Genomic DNA, 18,710 nt, shown 5'->3' with positions numbered 1-18,710 from the left:
TGGAAGACCACTTGCGTTTTTGTTACAATCACCAATGATTTTGATTACAGAGGCCTTTGGCTGTTGCTCTTTCAGGATTCTATATTAATTGTCATCTTTTAGTGTGGTTTGTAAGACTTGAATATAAAGGGCAATGCCTGGTTAATTTCAAGATCAATGCAAACAGAAGATAGGTGTGAGAATTAAAGTGAGATATGAATGCCTGCATTTGTATAGCAAGAGCCAAGAGGTATTGTTGGTGGGCCGGTTTATGGGTCTACCTATCTTTATACCTGCAAAACACATGGTGCTTCTCTCTCTCTCTCTCTCTCTCTCTCATAGTTAGTAATTTTTGGTCTTTTGTTTTAGTCACATTTAGCATGAAAAGAATCTTTACTCCTCTCGTTGTTTTTTTTATGGTGAGATAGATTTAGATCTCATAAATAAAGTGACTGTGATCCATCACAGGCTTAACAGACATATAAGACCCAGGATTGCATGACTCTTATTATTTGATTGAATTTATGGACCTGCAATATTTGGCATCTCACTGAGTCCACCACTACACTAATGAGACAATGTGATTGCTGGGTGGGCCGTGGGACACACAAAGTCAATGTCTTGTGACTTTTCGTCGGATATTATTATTATTATTGAAGAAGAGGTTGTTTAGTGAGGAAACTCAGTTATCGAATGGGGACTCCTTATGAGTCTATTCTGGATGGTTATGGGGAAGGCTCCTCAGAACTTTGCTCCAATCTATAATAAGTGAGGAAGCTTCTACTATCTTAGTCTTTATTCTTTAGCAAGATCTAAACGACCAATAGAGGATGATTCCTTTCTTCTTCACAAGATAATTTATCTGGGGATAACTTTTATGTCCAATGTTGAGAAATTTTAGTAAGAGTTTTGGCCGGAGGGTTCTCAATTCTTAGAAATAGTACAGTTAATTGGAAATTTGTAGTCATGTCTTATTGCGCTTTGTGCTTGGTTGCCTACCCCTAACGAAGCATTTTATGGGATTACGTCTCTCTTTGTCTAACTATTCCATATCTATCTGCTGCTATAAACAATGCATTGCACAAAGAACAAGAATTCATGATGCTTCCGTTCACACTATCGAACAGCTATTAGCTAATAATTTTTGTAGTGAATAAACATGATCTTTGTTGCCCACTTGTGACCGACTTTTGTTCTTGCTTCCTGAACAAGCTATGTTTAGATATGCCAATCTTTGCCGCAATCCATCATCTATGTTCCAAGAAAAGCTATCAACACATTTGCTTGGATTATGTGCGCTTTTCTTCTGCCTTACTGTTTCCTTGCACCTATCTGATGAGTGTAAGATGGTAATAACTTTCAGGAATAATGACATACAATGGCCTTGAAAATTGCATTCTGAATGTTCAATCTTTCGAGAATGAGAGCGGAACAAGTAGAGGTGATGGGTTTGCAACTGACTCATTGGATGATGATGCTTCCACCTGTTCTTCTGGAAAAGATGCTTTTGGCTCATTCTCTTCAAAATGGTTGACAGTGAATAAGGATGACCATGGTCTGGATGACTGGGAGCACTTAGACAGTCCCAAGAATTTTTATATCAGAGAAAAGCCTGCTTATGCACTCCAGTATACAGATGTGGAGGCAATGAAAGAAAAGTTTGCAAAGCTGCTATTAGGTGAAGATATTACTGGAGGGTACAAGGGCCTCACTACTGCTTTAGCATTGTCAAATGCCATCACAAATTTAGCAGGTTTGCTTCATGTTTGCAACTTTCACACGTGGAGTACAATGCTCAAACATGACGTCTTACATTCCTATGCCATGTGATTCATGAGCCTCACAAACTTAGAAAAATCAAAATACATATAAGAATTATTGGAGTTAATTGATAGTCAGATCATTAGATTCTGATATGAATATAAAATGCACTTGCAGCAACGGTTTTTGGAGAGTTGTGGAAACTGGAACCACTTTCTGAAGAGAGGAAAAGGAAATGGCGACGAGAAATGGACTGGTTTCTCTCCCCTACCAACTATATGGTTGAGCTGGTTCCTGCCAGGCAAAATGGTGCTAATGGCCGGACATTAGAGGTAACTTTCACTTCAAATAGCTTTACATTAAATTGTCAATATGACAATAATTTATGTTGCGATTTGTATCTGATTCTTTTTTGTGCAGATTATGACCCCAAAAGCTCGTGCAGACATACACATCAATCTTCCAGCACTTAAGAAGTTGGACTCCATGCTTATTGTAGGTGGCCTCTTATATTTCAGCAATATTCGTGGCACTACAGTTTTTCTTTTCTTGGCTCACATTAACTGATAGTTTCTGTTCACCTTATTATATCTTCAATTTGACAGGAGACACTTGATTCAATGGTGGATACTGAGTTTGGGTATGTAGAAGGTGGTAGCAGGGCAGAAGGACGGAACAGAACTCCAGGTCAGAGCAGGCGATGGTGGCTCCCATCACCTCAGGTACCAGCTACTGGGCTCTCTGATACAGCAAAGAATAAGTTACTTAAACAGGGTAGGGTGGTACATCAAGTATTCAAGGCTGCCAGAACCATCAATGAAAGTGTTCTTCTTGAAATGCCTGTGCCAACCATTATCAGGGATGCACTTTGGAAGGTAGTGGCATTTTTCTCTTGCTGTCCCTTTCTTAATTGTGATGGTATATCAAATTTCTTATTTTCTAAAATTAGAAGGCAAATCAGTATATAAATTCATTGTGTGCTTCATCTTCATCCTTTGTGCCTTTGATCATTGTGATGCATAATAGTCTCCACGTAACCAAAAAATAAAGACAGAAAAAGGAACATATAGCCAAGCTTAATGCATATTAGTTTCAGTCTGAACTGGATCTATAGCAGACGTTGTACAACAAAGTCAAGCAGGACCAAGCAGGACAAACAACCTTTATTATTAGATATTTATTTGCTTTTTACTTTTATTACATTTGACTTACCTTTGGTAATTGCTACCGAGAGAATTGACGTTCTGTTCATGCGACTTGGGTTGATCATAATTATGTTTCTTTCCTTGTCTTTAGTCAGGAAAAGCAAGCCTTGGTGAGGAACTGTACAAGGTCTTAACTGCAGAATCAAGCTCAGCTGAGGAAATGCTCAATTCTCTCAATATAAAATCCGAACACAACGCACTCGAGGTTATCAACAGGTTGGAAGCTGCTGTATTTTCATGGAAAGAAAAAATTACAGAACAAGAAAGTGGTAGATCCCCTGTTCGAATATCATGGTCCTTCATTAAGGACCCAATGTCCGAGATTGATAAGATGGAGTCCCTACTGGATCGAGCAGAAAGACTTTTACATCAGCTCAAGAACAGATACCACAACCTTCCTCAAACTTTTCTTGATGTCACAAAAATCCAATATGGCAAGGTAAGTTTCATTACTAAAAGCTTATATATTGATCAATAATTCTTTGGACCAAAAAAAAAAAAGATCAATAATTCTATATTTTCTTACACTTTAGATTTGTGGTCCTTCTGTCTATTGCTTCTAACACCATATAAACTTTAAGCTATATATTCCTTTCACTTGACATGTATATTCCAATGAATGATTGCAGTTATGGTCCTTATCATCAGTTAGCTTTCTAGGTAAAGGGAAACATTTGACCACCTATAGCTTCTGCTCTTCAAAACTAATCATGATTTCCCTTTTGATTGTGTCTTATGATTCGGCTCGTATGAACCGATTTATATGGAGTTACGTCATCACATTTTAATAAAAAAAAAAAGGTGTCAGAAAGTAAAATGTTTTTAATGTATTATCTGTAGAGTTTTCTGGGTTTTAGTTGGAAATTAACATCCTTTATGAAAGGGTACATTATTATTACTGGCAGAAGTAGTCTTTTAATTTTGGTCAGCTTCATTTCTACAGGATATTGGGCATTTGATCTTGGAAGCATATTCTCGAGTCCTTGGAAATTTGGCTTTCAGCATACTATCTAGAATAGGAGATATACTGCAAGAAGATGCTCTGAACACTCCCAATTCATTTACAGCATCATCTTACTTCCCAGGGATTAATTTTACTAATAACTTAGAAACTTCAGTGCTTGGCCAAAACATAAGATACTCATTCCTTGATCGAAGCAGCGGGGATCGCCGTAATTCTGACTCTACTTCATGTAGTACTGATTTAGAGTTCTCGTACAGTGTGACTAAAGGATGCCCTGTAACAGCAACACCAAGTCGGGCTAGGGCTTGGTGCATTGGTAGAGAGGCGTGTATCAGTGTTTCCCCAACAGATTCCCCATGATGACAACTTTGGTCTGAAGGTCTCTTATTGTAAATAAGTATCATATCATATATTTAATGCAAAATACTAATCCGTGTTACTGTCATGAGATTACATCTACTATGGAAATTATTCATGTTTCGGGACGCTGGATCACAATTTCATCAAAAGAGCTGGGGTGCCCTTGCAAAGAAGTGAAGAACAATCTATAAGTATTATTCGCGGGGTTTGGATTAGACGCATTGTAGGCTAGAACATTGTTATTCATGAAACTATAAAGATGAGAAACAAATAAGGATGAGAAACAATCCAAACGACACCAACAAAACAACCAAATCAAACCGAAACCCCAGGAAAAAAACCATCAGAATATTTTTAGGTAAATCTTATTCTTGTAGCTGGCTAGCTATAGCTAAGGTAGAACTCCTACTTCTGACCTAAGGCCATTCCCTCAGCTACTTTCTTGAAGCTTGGCCTTGAAGAAATGTCCTCCCACCAGGCTTTCACATGAGGACGATCATTCACCACCGAAGTCCAAGGGCTCCTCATGAAGTAGAAAAGGTAGGGAAAGTGGTTAAGATCCGCGATGCTGAAGAAATCTCCTGCCAAGTACTTGCTGCTCTTCAACCTCGCGTCATAGACATTGAGGATGTTCTTGAGCTTCTCCAGGTTTGCATCGATCACTGCTTGGTCTGGCTGCTGTCCAAACAATGGGAGAATGAGATGCTGGTGGACAATGGTGGAGATTACCGGGTGGAAGGTCTGAGCCTCCACCTCCGACCACACCTTGACAAGTGCAGCTTCCTTGAGGTTGTTGTGCCTGATGAGATCAGAACCAGAGTCCTTGTACTTTTCGGCAACATATGATGCAATGGCTCTAGACTCTGTCAATGTTCATTCCACAGATATGCTAACTGAGTATGCATGGATAGTAAAAGCTACAAACATATACTACAGTTATCATACCTCAAATACTTCAATATTTTCAAACCAATCTAAAATCATATGAATTGTATCACTAGGCCAAAAAGACCAGATTACTCCTAAAACAGGTTTTGAATTTTATTCTGGTATGTTTGCCGGAAATTAATCACATTTTCATGGCCGGATGAGAGTATTCATTAATGTTGCTACTTTTGGCCAATCCATGCTAGCTTGTTCTGAATTGTCATCATCTTCTAATATATGAAATTCTTAAAATCACTGCAATAGGGAAAGGAAAGATTACCAAAAAGAGTGAGATCACCATCCTCTAGGGCTGGAATTTGACCAAAGGGCTGCAATATCATCAACACAAACACAACACCATGTCAGATTGGATCAAGAGCTTACCTTGTCGGAAAATATATATGCAGACATAATGTTACATGATGTTCTTACATTTTTGGCAAGGAAACCTGACTGCTTGTGTTCTCCGGTGGTAAGGTTAACAGGGATGAGCTCGAATTCCTGCCCTTTCTCGTAAATGGCGGTGGTGACACGAGCAGTGCATGTTGAGAGAGCAAGGCCATGAAGCTTGAGTCCCATTTTTGTAGTGATGGATATGAAGGTGATGAGATGAACTGTGATGTAGCTTTGTTAGATGGGTGTCCTTTTATATAGGAAAATGAAGTAAGGTGTGAAATGGGGGTTGGAAGGGGATGAGAAAATTGTGCAGAATTGGATTAATGGGCGGATCACCAAAGTTACAATCTTTCCTTTTCGGCAAATCACAGTTTTGGTAGAGTTTTGCTAGGTGACACATAGTGAGGTACAATATTCTTTTCCTTAGGTGTGAATTATTTCTTGTCATTGATAAACCTTGTTTAATTCTTTCCTTTTCTAAATATTTGAGGGCTATATTAATGAATTTAGTGAAAAAATTCAATTAATAGTGATAAAACTTTCTTCTTTTTGACAAGTGAGAACAACACGTCTCTACCCATGTCTCATATACGTTATATGCTCTACTTTAAATAAATTGAATATATCGAACTTTTATATAAATTACAACTCATAGAGTTTTAATTGGTTGATATGTACACTTTGAATCTAACATTAGTCACATATGATCTGATAAATGTAATTCACAACATTCTATTGACATGCCACAACATTCACATTATATCACATTGATGACCTACCATCTTACACTTATGCGCTTTTGTTTTCTGCATTTTTTGGATGAGGCTATGTCATAATGACTGTCTCATGTACATGTAAGTACATAACTGATGTAAATATCTATTTTGTTATTAATGCAATTATTCAATTCTCAAAAAAAAAAAGAAAAAAAAGAGATTAAAAAACATAAATAAATTACCCAATGCTGTATCAGTAAACAGAGTGAAAGAGTAAAAACCATCACATTCTAAAAAAGAAGAGTAAAAAAGCCAAAACTGAGGGGAAAAGGAATAGCAGAGGATTTGATGGGTTTGGCGAGATTTGGGCGTCCGAAGGGAGCCTTGAGCAGCCCCAATCTCTTCGTCGCTAACTGTGGGCCCGCCGTGGGGCTCTCCCACGACGCCATTGCCACCGCCTTTGGCTCCTTCGGTCAAGTCTCAGGCGTCCACGCCGCCGACGACACCGGCGCTCGTGTCGTTGTCTCCTTCGCCCAAGAGAGCTCTGCCCAGAACGCCTTGAATGCCTTGCATGGCCGCCCTTGTCCTGACCTCAAGGGTCGCACCTTGCACATTAGATACTCTGTTCTTCAACCCACCTCAATGGTGAGTTGGGTTTCCCAACATTTCATCAAAGTTTGAATCTTTTTTGTGACTCTGTCATGTGATTGGATTGTGTATCAAAAATGTGCATTGTATATTGATTAATTCATCAAAGTTTTATTTATTGGTGATAAAATGTGCAGTGTAATATTGCTTAGTTCATCAAAGTTTGATTGGATTGTGTATAGTGAATGTAGTAGATGGTTTTCGATTATATATATCAAGGAAATGTGGATTGTAATATCGTTTTCGGCCGTGGAAATTAGCCGGACGAGTTTTGTAGAAGAGTTGTGTTTTATGTATTTTTGGTGAGTCTATGTTCTTCAGTTTGTTCTCACATTAACAAGCAGTATTTAATGTGTATCAGGGTCGAGTTGATGACTCTGTGGAAGTGTCTTTACTGCATTCGGAGCTGAAAATTCCTGGCCTTTACTTGTTCCATGATTTCGTCACTGCGAAAGAGGAGGAGGTATTCGGTTCTTGTCACCCTACGTCCCTGCTTAATTGTTTTTATAGTTGGGTGGAGTTTCGCCAATGTATATAACTATATATATTATTCGGAAATTTATGTATGCTACCTTGGTTTGTTTAGGAGCTGCTTGCGGCAGTTGATGAAAGGCCCTGGAAGAATCTTGCGAAAAGAAGGGTTCAGCATTATGGCTATGAGTTTTGTTATGAGGTAAGGTTCAAAAACTACAGACTTTATTAGTTTTTTGTCAGCTACATTTTGCATAAATAAAAGCATTTTGTTGGGACATAATTAGGGCAGGTTAGTTAGTTACAGATGATTGAAAACCAGTCACTATAACTTGGAACTTGGTTGAAAGATTGGGGTCATTTGTGGGAAGTTGGACATTTTCTGTGGATGTTGCTGACATTGTGCCTACCAAGAAGACTTAGAAATTTTACCCTGTCCATTGCATAGAAGAAATTCCTAGTTGATAGGAAGTACAAGATCAGACTTTAACAATGTGCTTAGGGTCATGCACTCTCGATCTGGTAACAGATGCTCCCCAAAATATGCAATCTCCCTTATCAACCATAACCTATGAAAAAAGTTGCCTGTTTTGAAGAGAGAGAAGCAACAACGGAATTCCAAAATGAAATTTTACTATAAATATCATTGTGTTCTTTGTATTTTGTTCACCTTCAGTTACTTTTCTAATTTCTAAAGGATTACGAAATATAAGATGATCCTCTTATTTTGAAGTATGAATGACTATCCAAGCCTTTCCCGTGATTCAATCTTCATACTTTTTTGGCAGACAAGGAATGTTGATTCTAAGAAGAATTTAGGCGAATTTCCATCATTTGTTTCTCCTATACTGGAAAGAATATCTATGCTCTCCAAGCGTGAGGATGTTGAAACTATAGCTTTGGACCAATTAACGGTGAGCAATTGTGCTTTTGTAAACTGTAATCTGGATAAAGCTGTCAATCGAGAATGTAAATATAGCTTTTAAGTTTATATCTGATATGAGATAGAACAAGATTGCTGTTATCTATAATCTTATTTACCACAATATCTTGAAATGATGAGTTTTTGCATCTGTCAATCTAGAATGCAAATCTTGCTGTTAGTTTATTTTAGGATGAGATAAAACAAGGTTACTGTTATATATAGAATGTTAGTTACCAATATGTCTTGAGATGATGAATTATTGCATGATGAATCCTTGTTATACATTTAAGACTGAAGAAATATTGTTATATTATTTTACAGGTTAATGAGTATCCACCTGGGGTGGGCTTGTCACCACATATAGACACCCATTCTGCTTTTGAAGGACTAATTTTCAGCCTTTCGCTAGCAGGGCCTTGCATCATGGAGTTCAGAAGATATTTTGAAGGTGGTTGGCTTCCTAGAACTTCCTCAAGTATTGATATCGAAACGGAAAATTCTGAAAACAATTCGAATTTCTTAAGGAGGGCTATATATCTTCCCCCTCGGTCTTTGTTACTATTATCTGGAGAGGCTCGCTATGCTTGGCATCACTACATTCCACATCATAAGGTATATTTCATAGTTTATAAATCAACTCGTTGTGTGCTGATTATGTTCTAGTAATTGCCTAAACTGGTTGGCCTCCTAGAAGATATTTTCTGCTGATTAGTCATACATTGCATCACCATTTACTAAACACTCATACATACTCTCCTTTACACTAACTGAGCATTGTTTATTTGTATTCATTATTCCAATAGTTCATTATTGCTTGTTTGACAGATTGACAAGGTGAAAGGCAGTGTGATCAGAAGAGGCTCAAGGAGGGTGTCTTTCACAATTCGTAAGGTGCATAAGTTTTTTTGCCTGCCAATGTTGAGATTCTTATGTGATGTCATCATGGTGCTGCTATACAGAACAAAAAAAAAAAAAAAAAAAAACAACATGCAGTCTTAGAAGCTTGGTGTTTTGGACATGATTCAAGAAGCTTGATTTTTTTTTTTCTTTTCGTTCTGGAATACAAGCTTTAAGTTTCTAAGGAGGTAATTCGGGTTATTTGAACTTGGAAACTTTAGAAGTTCAGTAGGTGATTGAATTTCACTGGAAGGAGGAAGTTGATCATGTTTCGATAAGAAATAATCTGCATATTTAAATCTCCATCCAATTGATTTAATTGAATTATGGCTTTGATAAAATTGGATATGGATTCTTTGTAGGATTATAATTCTTGACAAGATCCTCTTAATATATTTCTATGCTCATATTATTCTTTTGTCCGAAACATAGTAGTGGGTCTAGTGGGATTTGTTTGGTAATTAAGTTGAACCTTGCATGGTTGTTGATTTTGGCGTAATCACCATTACCAAATATTCTTCCAGCATGGTATCACAAGTTATGCTTCCAACTGCAACAAAAATTGGGAAAATTTACTGTGTACTACCCGTAGATTTCATTTTAACAGCTTGCTCGGATCTTCTGTCATTCCTCATCTTGTGTAGATATTATATCATGAGTTAGATTGTTGACATGATGAGAGTTGGACATCCATTCTCCAAGTTGAGGGAGAGTATCGTTCATGGAGGCTGGTTTATTTAGCTTTATTCTTTTATCATGAGGAACTAGCCTGAATGAGGCCTTTTAGCTTGCATTTCGGTTTAGGTGCAAATGATTGAATTCTTATTTCCTGGATCGTAACCAGAGCAGATTTATGTCTTAAAGTAGTATCAGTATCCCAGTCATAGAGTATATCAAGTTCATCATACAGAAATTTGGGAGTTTGTTACATCTGGTCTCCAGTTTGAAAGAGATTGTTATTAATAAAGGCTGATAGTTGATCATTATGCCTATGCCCTTCTGGTGTGGTAATATTTTTCAATAGAGGCTGATTTATTGAGCTTAGTGGTTAATCATTACAAATATATCGCGCATTAGCCACATCAAGATCTATTGAGGTTTCAGTAATGACTATTTAATACTATACTTCATGGCTAATCTCTGAAGCATATTAATTAGTGCGTCTCCTATATGAAATCAAAGTGTCCAAGCCATATGTAATTCAAAAGATAATACAATGATAAAACTTCCTTCCAGCTCTTACTAGATTTTACTGACTACTATGATAATGTTCAGCAGTTTTGCAATGCCAGGAGGCACTGTATTACACAGTGGCACCAATCTTTGCCATCGTTTACTAGCAGTAGTAACCAATTGCAGTACTAATTAGGAATTTCCAGTTAGCATAGATTACTATACATAACTGAAAAGTTGTATACATCAATCTTCTGCCTTTTTCAGACTTTTGGTAACGAAGAGGGCCTATGCCCTTCTGATGGGAATGACGAGAGTGAAACTCTCCTGGGGATGGGGGTACCGAAACCTGAGCAAAGTGATTTGTTGAGATTAATATGACTGAAAATGCCGTATGAGTGAATCTATGGTTCTATTGCTTGAACTGAATTATTTGCTTCTACACTGGAAAGGGGCCGTGCTTCTGGTCCTTCCCTTGCTTTCTCAGTCTCCTATGCTCATAGTAGTTGCATTATAAACTAACTGCTTGGTCCTCAAGATAGTCACACGCCCATTGTCTCTTCCGTGCTTTCTAGTAATTGATTTGATCAAAATATACTAATTTACTAACTACCTTCTTGCTTTTGCAGGTCAGAACAACTCCTTGCCAATGTGAATTTCCGCTATACTGTGATTCTCAGAGGTAAAAAGGGTATGTTTCTTGCTTGAAGATGTTAGCTGGGGTTCTAGGTGCTTTTATTCACGTCATCATTATTGGAGATGGTTGATGTGGAGATATTTCATTAGGTGGATTTGAATTTTTGATCTTAGAAGTCATGACCCAGCTGTTGAGTTTAGAATTGGTTGCTCAGACCTTGTAGGGAGGATTTTAGTGACTAAAAGGTGTTTAGCAACTTTGTTGGATTAAGTTAACTGGGGTGGGTGAAATGGTAATCCATGTAGCAGAGTTACTTGCTGGTCTGCGGTGTAAAAAGCATGGAAACTGGAATGAAATATATATTTTTTGTTGATAGACATGTACCCTATATTCCTGTTTTCTATGCTTATGTGGATCCTCTAGAGTTTAGTATTATGACCAATATTATACTACTACTAGTAATTGTTTTGACAAGTGCTGCATCACTAGTCTGTTTACCTTTTTTGTGTGTTGCGTTTTCCATTTTGTTTTATCAGCTACTCTGATGGTTTCTCCATCGAGTTGAGGTCATAAATTAGGTAGCTGGCGGGGATTCTTTGACTGGAGGATTTGGTCATGCTGCGACACATAACGTCGCAATGTTATATTCAGATCTTACGTCGGCCGCCTGTCCTGTTTCATTCCAACCAAAGTTTTGAACCCTATTGGAAAGGTTCTATCTTACCAAATGTATTGGCAACTTGTCAGTAATTGAGTATATCATCTTTCCCGTCAGTCACTTTGTGGTTGAGGCTTTGGTTCTCTTTGCCGTCTCAATTTGCAAATATCAACTTCATGCCTTACTTTGTGGTTTGATTAGAAGTAGGTAGAGTGTAGCTTTAGGGTTGTATAGTTGTATATATATGCGTGTAGTCATTTGATGATAAAAGATTAGAAATTAGAAAATTAAATAAAGGGAACATCTGTTTGAAATCCCAAATATACTGCAGTCCCCATTTCCACTCGATCATTGTCATTGGGGACTCTGATTGTGTAGTGTCCTTGCATTATACTTTACTCCTTCAATAAATTTTACTAGTATGTACATTGTCAACTCACCCACTTATAATTCATCAAAGAGCCAAACTCAATACATGTAGGTAGGTTTCATCAATTGGTCTAATGTTCCAAGGAGTTGGCCTACATTTGATGCATTGATATGTGAGTGTACCCAAAATCTTTCTCTATTCTAAACCAATATATACTATTATTATTATCATTTATCAATTTGCTATGTACTTTTGCTTGTGAACCAATCCATTCCTTGTTTCTATTTTCTTATTGCACCTTTTTTTTTTTTTTTTTTTTTTTTCCTATTACCTCATTTTATATCCCCCGAAGCATAATCGTTCTTGGAGATTTTGTTCTTCATTCTCTTTGGGGACACAATATACAGAAAATCCCCGACTGAGCAAACAAAAGTGGAGACAAACATCTGTAGATGCATCTAATTCTTGGTTATAGTAGATTGCACACCTTAGTTAGATTTATGTTTTGCATATACAGCTACACAGGAGAAAGGAAACAATTGGTACGTAGTTACGCAAGTTTGGTATATTACTTTACATGTAGAATAAAGTAGTGAGCAAGATACCTAAATGGAAGGTATAAACAGTATTAGAATTGGCTATATAAAATGCTAAAGACACAATCACACAAATGCTTTCGAACTAGGAAAGGAAGATACCAAAACCTTCCCTACCAATTAGAACTAAGAACCTCTTCATGTTATCTCCACATTTCTTTCCCAAACTGCCTCAATCTGAAAACTCATAACTTCCTCCTATCATAAAAACTGGCAAAGTACCCAGATACCACTCTTGCCCTATGTTAACAGTATTATATTTAGTCCTCAATGCCGAGAAAACTAACCCATCAGAGAGGCACACACCCTTTGGTTTGGTTAGCAGCCATCATCTGCACCATAGTCTCCATTGCCGTGATCATTGCAGGCATCGTGGTTTTCGCGGGATACATGGTCATCCACCCTAGGGTGCCCTTCATCAAAGTCACCCAAGCACACCTTGAAAACCTCCAAAACGACCCGACGAGCCTGCTCGAAACTGCAATCACCATTGTTGTGAGGGCTGAGAATGACAACACCAAGGCGCATGCAAGCTTCTCGGACTTGAGCTTCACTCTCAGCTTCCAAGGGATGAAGATAGCAAGGTTGGTGGCGAACCCTTTTGATGTGAGGAAAAATGATTCGGTGGATTTCAACTATGTGGTGGAGTCATCGTCTATACCATTGAGTTCTGGGCAGGTGGATCAAGTGGACAGTTCTTTGAAGAGAGATAGAATCAGTTTCGATTTGAAGGGGAATGTTAGAGCAAGGTGGAGAGTAGGGCTGGTTGGATCAGTTAAGCTCTGGGGTCATTTGAATTGTCGATTAAACTTTCATCCATCGAATGGGAGCTACATATACTCACCTTGTAGATCCAGGGCCAAGTAATTAGTTTGTTCATCATTTACTTCTTTTTATTATGACATTCTTATACAACTTTCACTTAATTTTATGTACACAACCGAGTGAGGTCGAGGTTAAGACTCGCCTCAATAGCTGTTTCATTTCTCTCTTCTAGCTTGTTCCTCTTCTTCAATCTTCATCATCTTATCCCTGTTATCTTCTACCTCCATTTCCAGTTTTCGTGTTCAGAATTAGTGCGGTAACAAACAAATAGGCGAAAGTGATTTTTGCACTTTCCTTTACATGATTATCTAATTTTTGTACTTTAACATTCAAAAATAAAAATAAAAGGAGACATGTAATGAAAAGGGTACACACAAAAAAAAGGAAATTTACCTACCATATATGATTAAATATAGTTTCTTCATGGTTAAGTATAATCTCTTAAACTATCAATGTTATTGTGATTGTCAAGATCAATCATATAAAAAGAGGCCATTAGTGGAAGAGCACGAAACACATTTGAAGTTCTTTAGCCAAAAGGTCAAAAGAAGAAAGGGTTCCAAGAAGAAAAGGGAAAATTTTAGACGAAGCTTTCATTTGTGAAATGAACCAGTCCCATGACCATGGCAATCATGGCAAATTAAGCATGAAATGAAGGTAAAAGAGCCACCTAGAAGCAACTAGAGATACCTAAAATCTGTATAAATGGAAGGTAAAGGAAGTCCCTTTTTCTTTATTGTGTTTTTTTTATTGTCTTTTAGGGAGTTCTTGTCTTCTTGATGGCCTATTCTTCGAGGCATTACTAAGAAAATATTTTCAATATGAACTTAGATCTGCCGAGAGAATCCCACCGGATCGAATTACCATAAACAATTCGACAATCTCATCTATCCATACTAAAATTCATGTCTTTTGTTTCTTTATAGTTTTTTTTTTTTTTCTCAAGAACTAAACTAATACCGTCATGAGGTCACCATAAATGCTTAGAGAATTCTAAAAAATAGAGAGCTTGGAGCCTAAAGTCTTCTTCCCGTCTCCTTCTTTTTAGCACCCCTTAGTTTTTTTTTTTTTCCCTAAACACCATGATTGATGAAGTTTTAACAAGACTGCAACGTCCCTGGTTATCACTGAGAATGACAGGATGACTTTCAGAACAGTGGAAACAGCGACTTTGTCTGACCACCACTTTGTAGTGGGTAAACTCCTATCATGACAAGTAATAGAAAGTCCAATCCTAAGGCTTTCATGGGAATGATCGCATTTGTTTGGGGATTTGGAAATCGACTAAGAATTCGACAACAACAAGATATGTGAGGTCGGGTAGTATTTTATTTAGCTTTTGACCACTTTTACCTACTTTCTAGGAGAGTAGTGTGAGTTTACTGAAAATTTCTTCCGATTCTTGTTAAAAAGTAAACATCCCATTAGAAATTCCTTAAGAGTTACTCGAGGTTTATTATCGAGATTTTCTTAAATGGTTGAGTCTATAATCAAGGTCCCGACACTAAAGTATGTGTCGATACGAGTTTGGTGATCAATCTGCTTGAAGAATTGAGTTATCTCAAAAGCAAGAATTGTTCGATATCAATCTACCCGGAAAAAATTCACTTTAAAACGATGATTTGAATTGTGTGAGGATCAAAGAGGCTTCAAACGAATGGTCAAAACCTCCAATCCCACCTTATACAACACATTTCACAAGCTTAGTAGACGTAATTGACCCACTATTTGGAATGAGTGAAACATGAGTCTTTGACCGAGGCCATTACTTTTGAAGACCTAAGTCTTCGATGCCAGCTCAGCCCAAAACGTGGGGCCTTGCAGACATCAACCACATTATGGCTAAACTAAGCAGCTCTCATCATGGACACGTTTGGCCAACGATTGATTGGCACGTCGAGATGTGGGTAGCATGTTGGAGCATGCTTGGCACGATTTTGGCGTGATGTGCAGGGTGAGCGGCCACTGCCATGCGTCGACCATAGGATGACTGCTTTCAAACATTTGAAAGCGACGATCAACAAATCTGGGCCTTTGGTTGATGTTATATGAACCAATCCTGTTGGAAATTTAGTTCATAATTCCAAATAAGTATGAATGAAAATTTAATTAATCATTACCTTTTAAAGTGAAGAGGTACATGTCTTTTTTAATTTTCAATAGGTGTCTTTAGGAATAAGTGTGTCTTTTCAAAGAGATAAGTGAACGAACATGATAGTTCACTTGAGGTTTTATATAAACCCATAGTCATATCTCCTCATCTATCAAGTGAATTAGAAGTTGATTGAGATCAAAGAGTTCTTCTTCATTTCTTCTACAAGTCTTCTTCGTGTCAAGAGAGTATAAAATACAATTTATGGTTCGCTAGAGTCCAAAATTATGGTGCGTCTATTCTACAAGGTGGACGCCCATCGAACTACAAGCACAAAGGTAAGGCCGAAATCTATATTTAATCAAGTGCATTTTTACATGCCTCAATCGGAAAATCAAGTCAATTATTTCTTTCTTTATACTAATTTTATATAATCAAATTTTGCTACACTCATATATTAGGATTGATCATTACTTTCAGTCCTAGTCATACTTAGTCGTGTTTCATATAATATTTATCTTTTTCTATTATATATTTGTGATCATATATATGATTGTTCCACAACTATCTATAACGGCTATAAACACAAGACCGTTGTAATTCCAACGGTAACAATTAAATCATATAATTTCAAAAAAAAATCTGCTAATAAAACCAACGATTAGGAAAAAAGTTACAAAAAAATTATTACAATAGAAGGAAGACAACAAAAGAAGAGTTTAGGCTGTGATTGTGGACTAGCATGGTGTTGTGGTTCGTGGTAATTAAAGTAAAGGCTAGCTAGGTGAAAACACTGGCTAGAAGTGTAAATTTGTCCTAGTTACTATTATTAAATCATAGAAAGAGATTGCTATCACATGATGATCTAGCTCACTCGATCAATTTCCCCATTGCTTGTTGTGTGAAAAATGTGTATTCTCATTCTGAATTGAATTATGCATGGACCACGGTACTAGAATGATATATAAGCAGACACACATCCTCTAGTTTCTCTATTCTCGGCACTCCCTCCTCGATAATCTAGAGCTTTTACAAACCTTAGCTCTAGCTGTTTCAGTTTCACTCCGACATAGACCCACCTTCATTTTCTCACTCTAACCTTACCCCAATCTAGCCAACTCACTCATGGCAGATAGGAGGAAGCCCGTCATTCAGCTGACTCCGTTGCAAGCCGCATAAAAAGTCGAACGATTGCCGCTCGTGTCGCCGCTGCAACAGTCGAGGCTCTCACCGCCACTACTGTCGCTGAAGCTGCAACTGCTGAAGGCTAGGGGAGTGGGAAGAGCACGTTCATGAGGATCCTCCGGTGGAGGTTCACTAGCAAAATACAGAGGAAAACGGCGAAGCTGCTGAAATGGTGGGCACCATTGGCAACATCGAGGCTTAATCATATAAATACATATCACCCTTTTATAGCTTTTTCAGCTCACACAAAATTGTGATTCATAGTTTCTATATCTATTTTCTTTCATTCTCCTATAGCTCTTATCTTCTTTATTGTTTCAATTCATGGTCCGTGGATCTACTTTTGATAGGAAACTTTGGTAAGCCGATGAAGACCTCCAATTGTGTAAGTCGATCATAAGAAAGCACAAATATGAGATAATGTTCACAAGCACTACTTTGACAATTTTCCGGGTGCCTTCAAGGGGTACAGCGAGGCCCATGCCCCACTGAAGTTTTAGTACAGGTTCAACCCTTTGTTGCATTAGATTACATGTTGAACCCTTGGTATGGTAGTTTCCCATCTTGATTGCACTCTAAAGGTGTAGGGATTAATTCCCGTTGACATTATATTTTTTTGTTTTGTTTTTATTTTATTTATTTTTATTTTTATTTTTTTTCTTTTGATAGGTTTTATGTTTACAAAAGGCTTTTCTTGGTTTTTTTTTGGTAGGTTTTATTGTTTTACACTTCTTTTTTCTTTTCGTGTTCTATTTTTTTTTTTACAATATATCATAGGAAGCTTTTATTCATACCTCTAAAAACGCTATTTGGACCTCTTTTTTTTTGTTTTTTTTTTCAAGTTAGTATTAACTTTGTCAACTCATATAAAATTACAAATAAAGACATCAATAAATTTAAATATATATATATATATATATATTTATAAAAGTCTCAACTTACCTCCACGGCTGGAGTTTTCAACCAAAAGGAAACTTTCTTCTCTAAACATAAACCCTACATACGTGAAACACTATGGAAGAAAGTAGTGGAGATTCTGTAATTGAGCAAAACATCCTTCTAGATTCTTTGTTGTACAAGGTTTGAATTTCTTGTTCTTTAATATGTTTGTTTCTTGTTTTTTAATAGGTTTGTTTCTTTAATTTCTTCTCCAAACGTATACATTCTTTTCTACTCCAAACGTATACCCTACATTCTGAAATTCAAAAAGAAACTGACAAAGAAGAAAAGCTAAGAAACAAAAAAAGAAGGATTAATTTCAGTTTACCCCCTACGGTTTGGGGTTAACATCGTTTCACCCTTCATATTTTTAATTTTAAAAATTTACCCCCTAAAGTCTCCAATTTTCATAAATCAGATACAATTGTTAAAATTCCGTTCAATTTGGAGGTTAAATGATAGCATGAAATCTAAGAAAAAAAGTCCTAAAAGACGATTTATGTTGTTATAAGACTATTTTAGCTCTTTTATTGAGTTATGAAGTCAAATTTAACATCCTAATTAAACAGAATTTCAGCGATTTGGGCATGATTTATGAAAATTGAAAACTTTAGGAGATAAATTTTCAAAATTAAAAGTATGGGGAGTGAAATGATGTTAACCCCTAAACCTCAAGAGTGTAAACTGAAATTAATCTTTCTTTTTTTGTTTCTTAGCTTTTCTTCTCTGTCAGTTTTTTTTTTTTATATTTCGTTTGGATGCATTTGTTGTATTCAATGATAAACTTGAGAAACTTGGGGAGTTATTTATTTGCTAATTGTTATTGTGTCTGAACAAACAAGCTTGACTCAATATAGCTAATAATATGTTTGTATTTTTTTTTTTATTTTTTATTTTTTATTTTTTGCAGCTAATAATAGGTTTGAACCAATTGGATGTATTTTGAAAACAAAATATGGTTGTCATATGCCCAAAAATCGAAGGAT

The 18,710-nt window shown here is 36.9% G+C and overlaps 4 protein-coding genes across 4 annotated transcripts; 3 read left to right on the top strand and 1 right to left on the bottom strand.

Moving 5' to 3' along the window:
- The first annotated feature begins 1,341 nt into the window (after positions 1 to 1,341).
- Positions 1,342 to 4,269, top strand: LOC101302459 (rop guanine nucleotide exchange factor 1-like). The gene is made up of 6 exons (XM_004300495.1): positions 1,342 to 1,732; positions 1,918 to 2,072; positions 2,161 to 2,235; positions 2,346 to 2,615; positions 3,037 to 3,384; positions 3,889 to 4,269. Exons 1-6 carry the CDS (start codon positions 1,348 to 1,350, stop codon positions 4,267 to 4,269), a joined length of 1,614 nt encoding a protein of 537 aa, XP_004300543.1. The 5' UTR covers positions 1,342 to 1,347.
- Positions 4,270 to 4,372: 103 nt separating this feature from the next.
- LOC101302168 (glutathione S-transferase F13-like) lies at positions 4,373 to 5,813 on the bottom strand. Its single transcript, XM_004300494.1, has 3 exons — positions 5,629 to 5,813; positions 5,477 to 5,525; positions 4,373 to 5,132 (listed from the first exon to the last, which is right to left on the bottom strand). The coding sequence occupies exons 1-3, from the start codon at positions 5,773 to 5,775 to the stop codon at positions 4,675 to 4,677; spliced, it is 654 nt and encodes a 217-aa protein (XP_004300542.1). The 5' UTR covers positions 5,776 to 5,813; the 3' UTR covers positions 4,373 to 4,674.
- An 843-nt stretch (positions 5,814 to 6,656) lies between these two features.
- On the top strand, positions 6,657 to 11,431 carry LOC101301875 (alkylated DNA repair protein alkB homolog 8-like). The gene is made up of 7 exons (XM_004300493.1): positions 6,657 to 6,953; positions 7,318 to 7,419; positions 7,543 to 7,634; positions 8,221 to 8,341; positions 8,674 to 8,964; positions 9,178 to 9,243; positions 11,052 to 11,431. Exons 1-7 carry the CDS (start codon positions 6,657 to 6,659, stop codon positions 11,106 to 11,108), a joined length of 1,026 nt encoding a protein of 341 aa, XP_004300541.1. The 3' UTR covers positions 11,109 to 11,431.
- Positions 11,432 to 12,700: 1,269 nt separating this feature from the next.
- LOC101301588 lies at positions 12,701 to 13,651 on the top strand. The gene has a single exon (XM_004300492.1). It carries the CDS (start codon positions 12,954 to 12,956, stop codon positions 13,548 to 13,550), a length of 597 nt encoding a protein of 198 aa, XP_004300540.1. The 5' UTR covers positions 12,701 to 12,953; the 3' UTR covers positions 13,551 to 13,651.
- The last annotated feature ends 5,059 nt before the right edge of the window (positions 13,652 to 18,710 follow it).

Source organism: Fragaria vesca, linkage group LG5 (assembly GCF_000184155.1).
Source record: "Fragaria vesca subsp. vesca linkage group LG5, FraVesHawaii_1.0, whole genome shotgun sequence".
NCBI lineage: Eukaryota > Viridiplantae > Streptophyta > Magnoliopsida > Rosales > Rosaceae > Fragaria > Fragaria vesca.
Note: the sequence above shows the minus strand (reverse complement) of the source record. Positions and strands in the feature narration are given on the sequence as shown.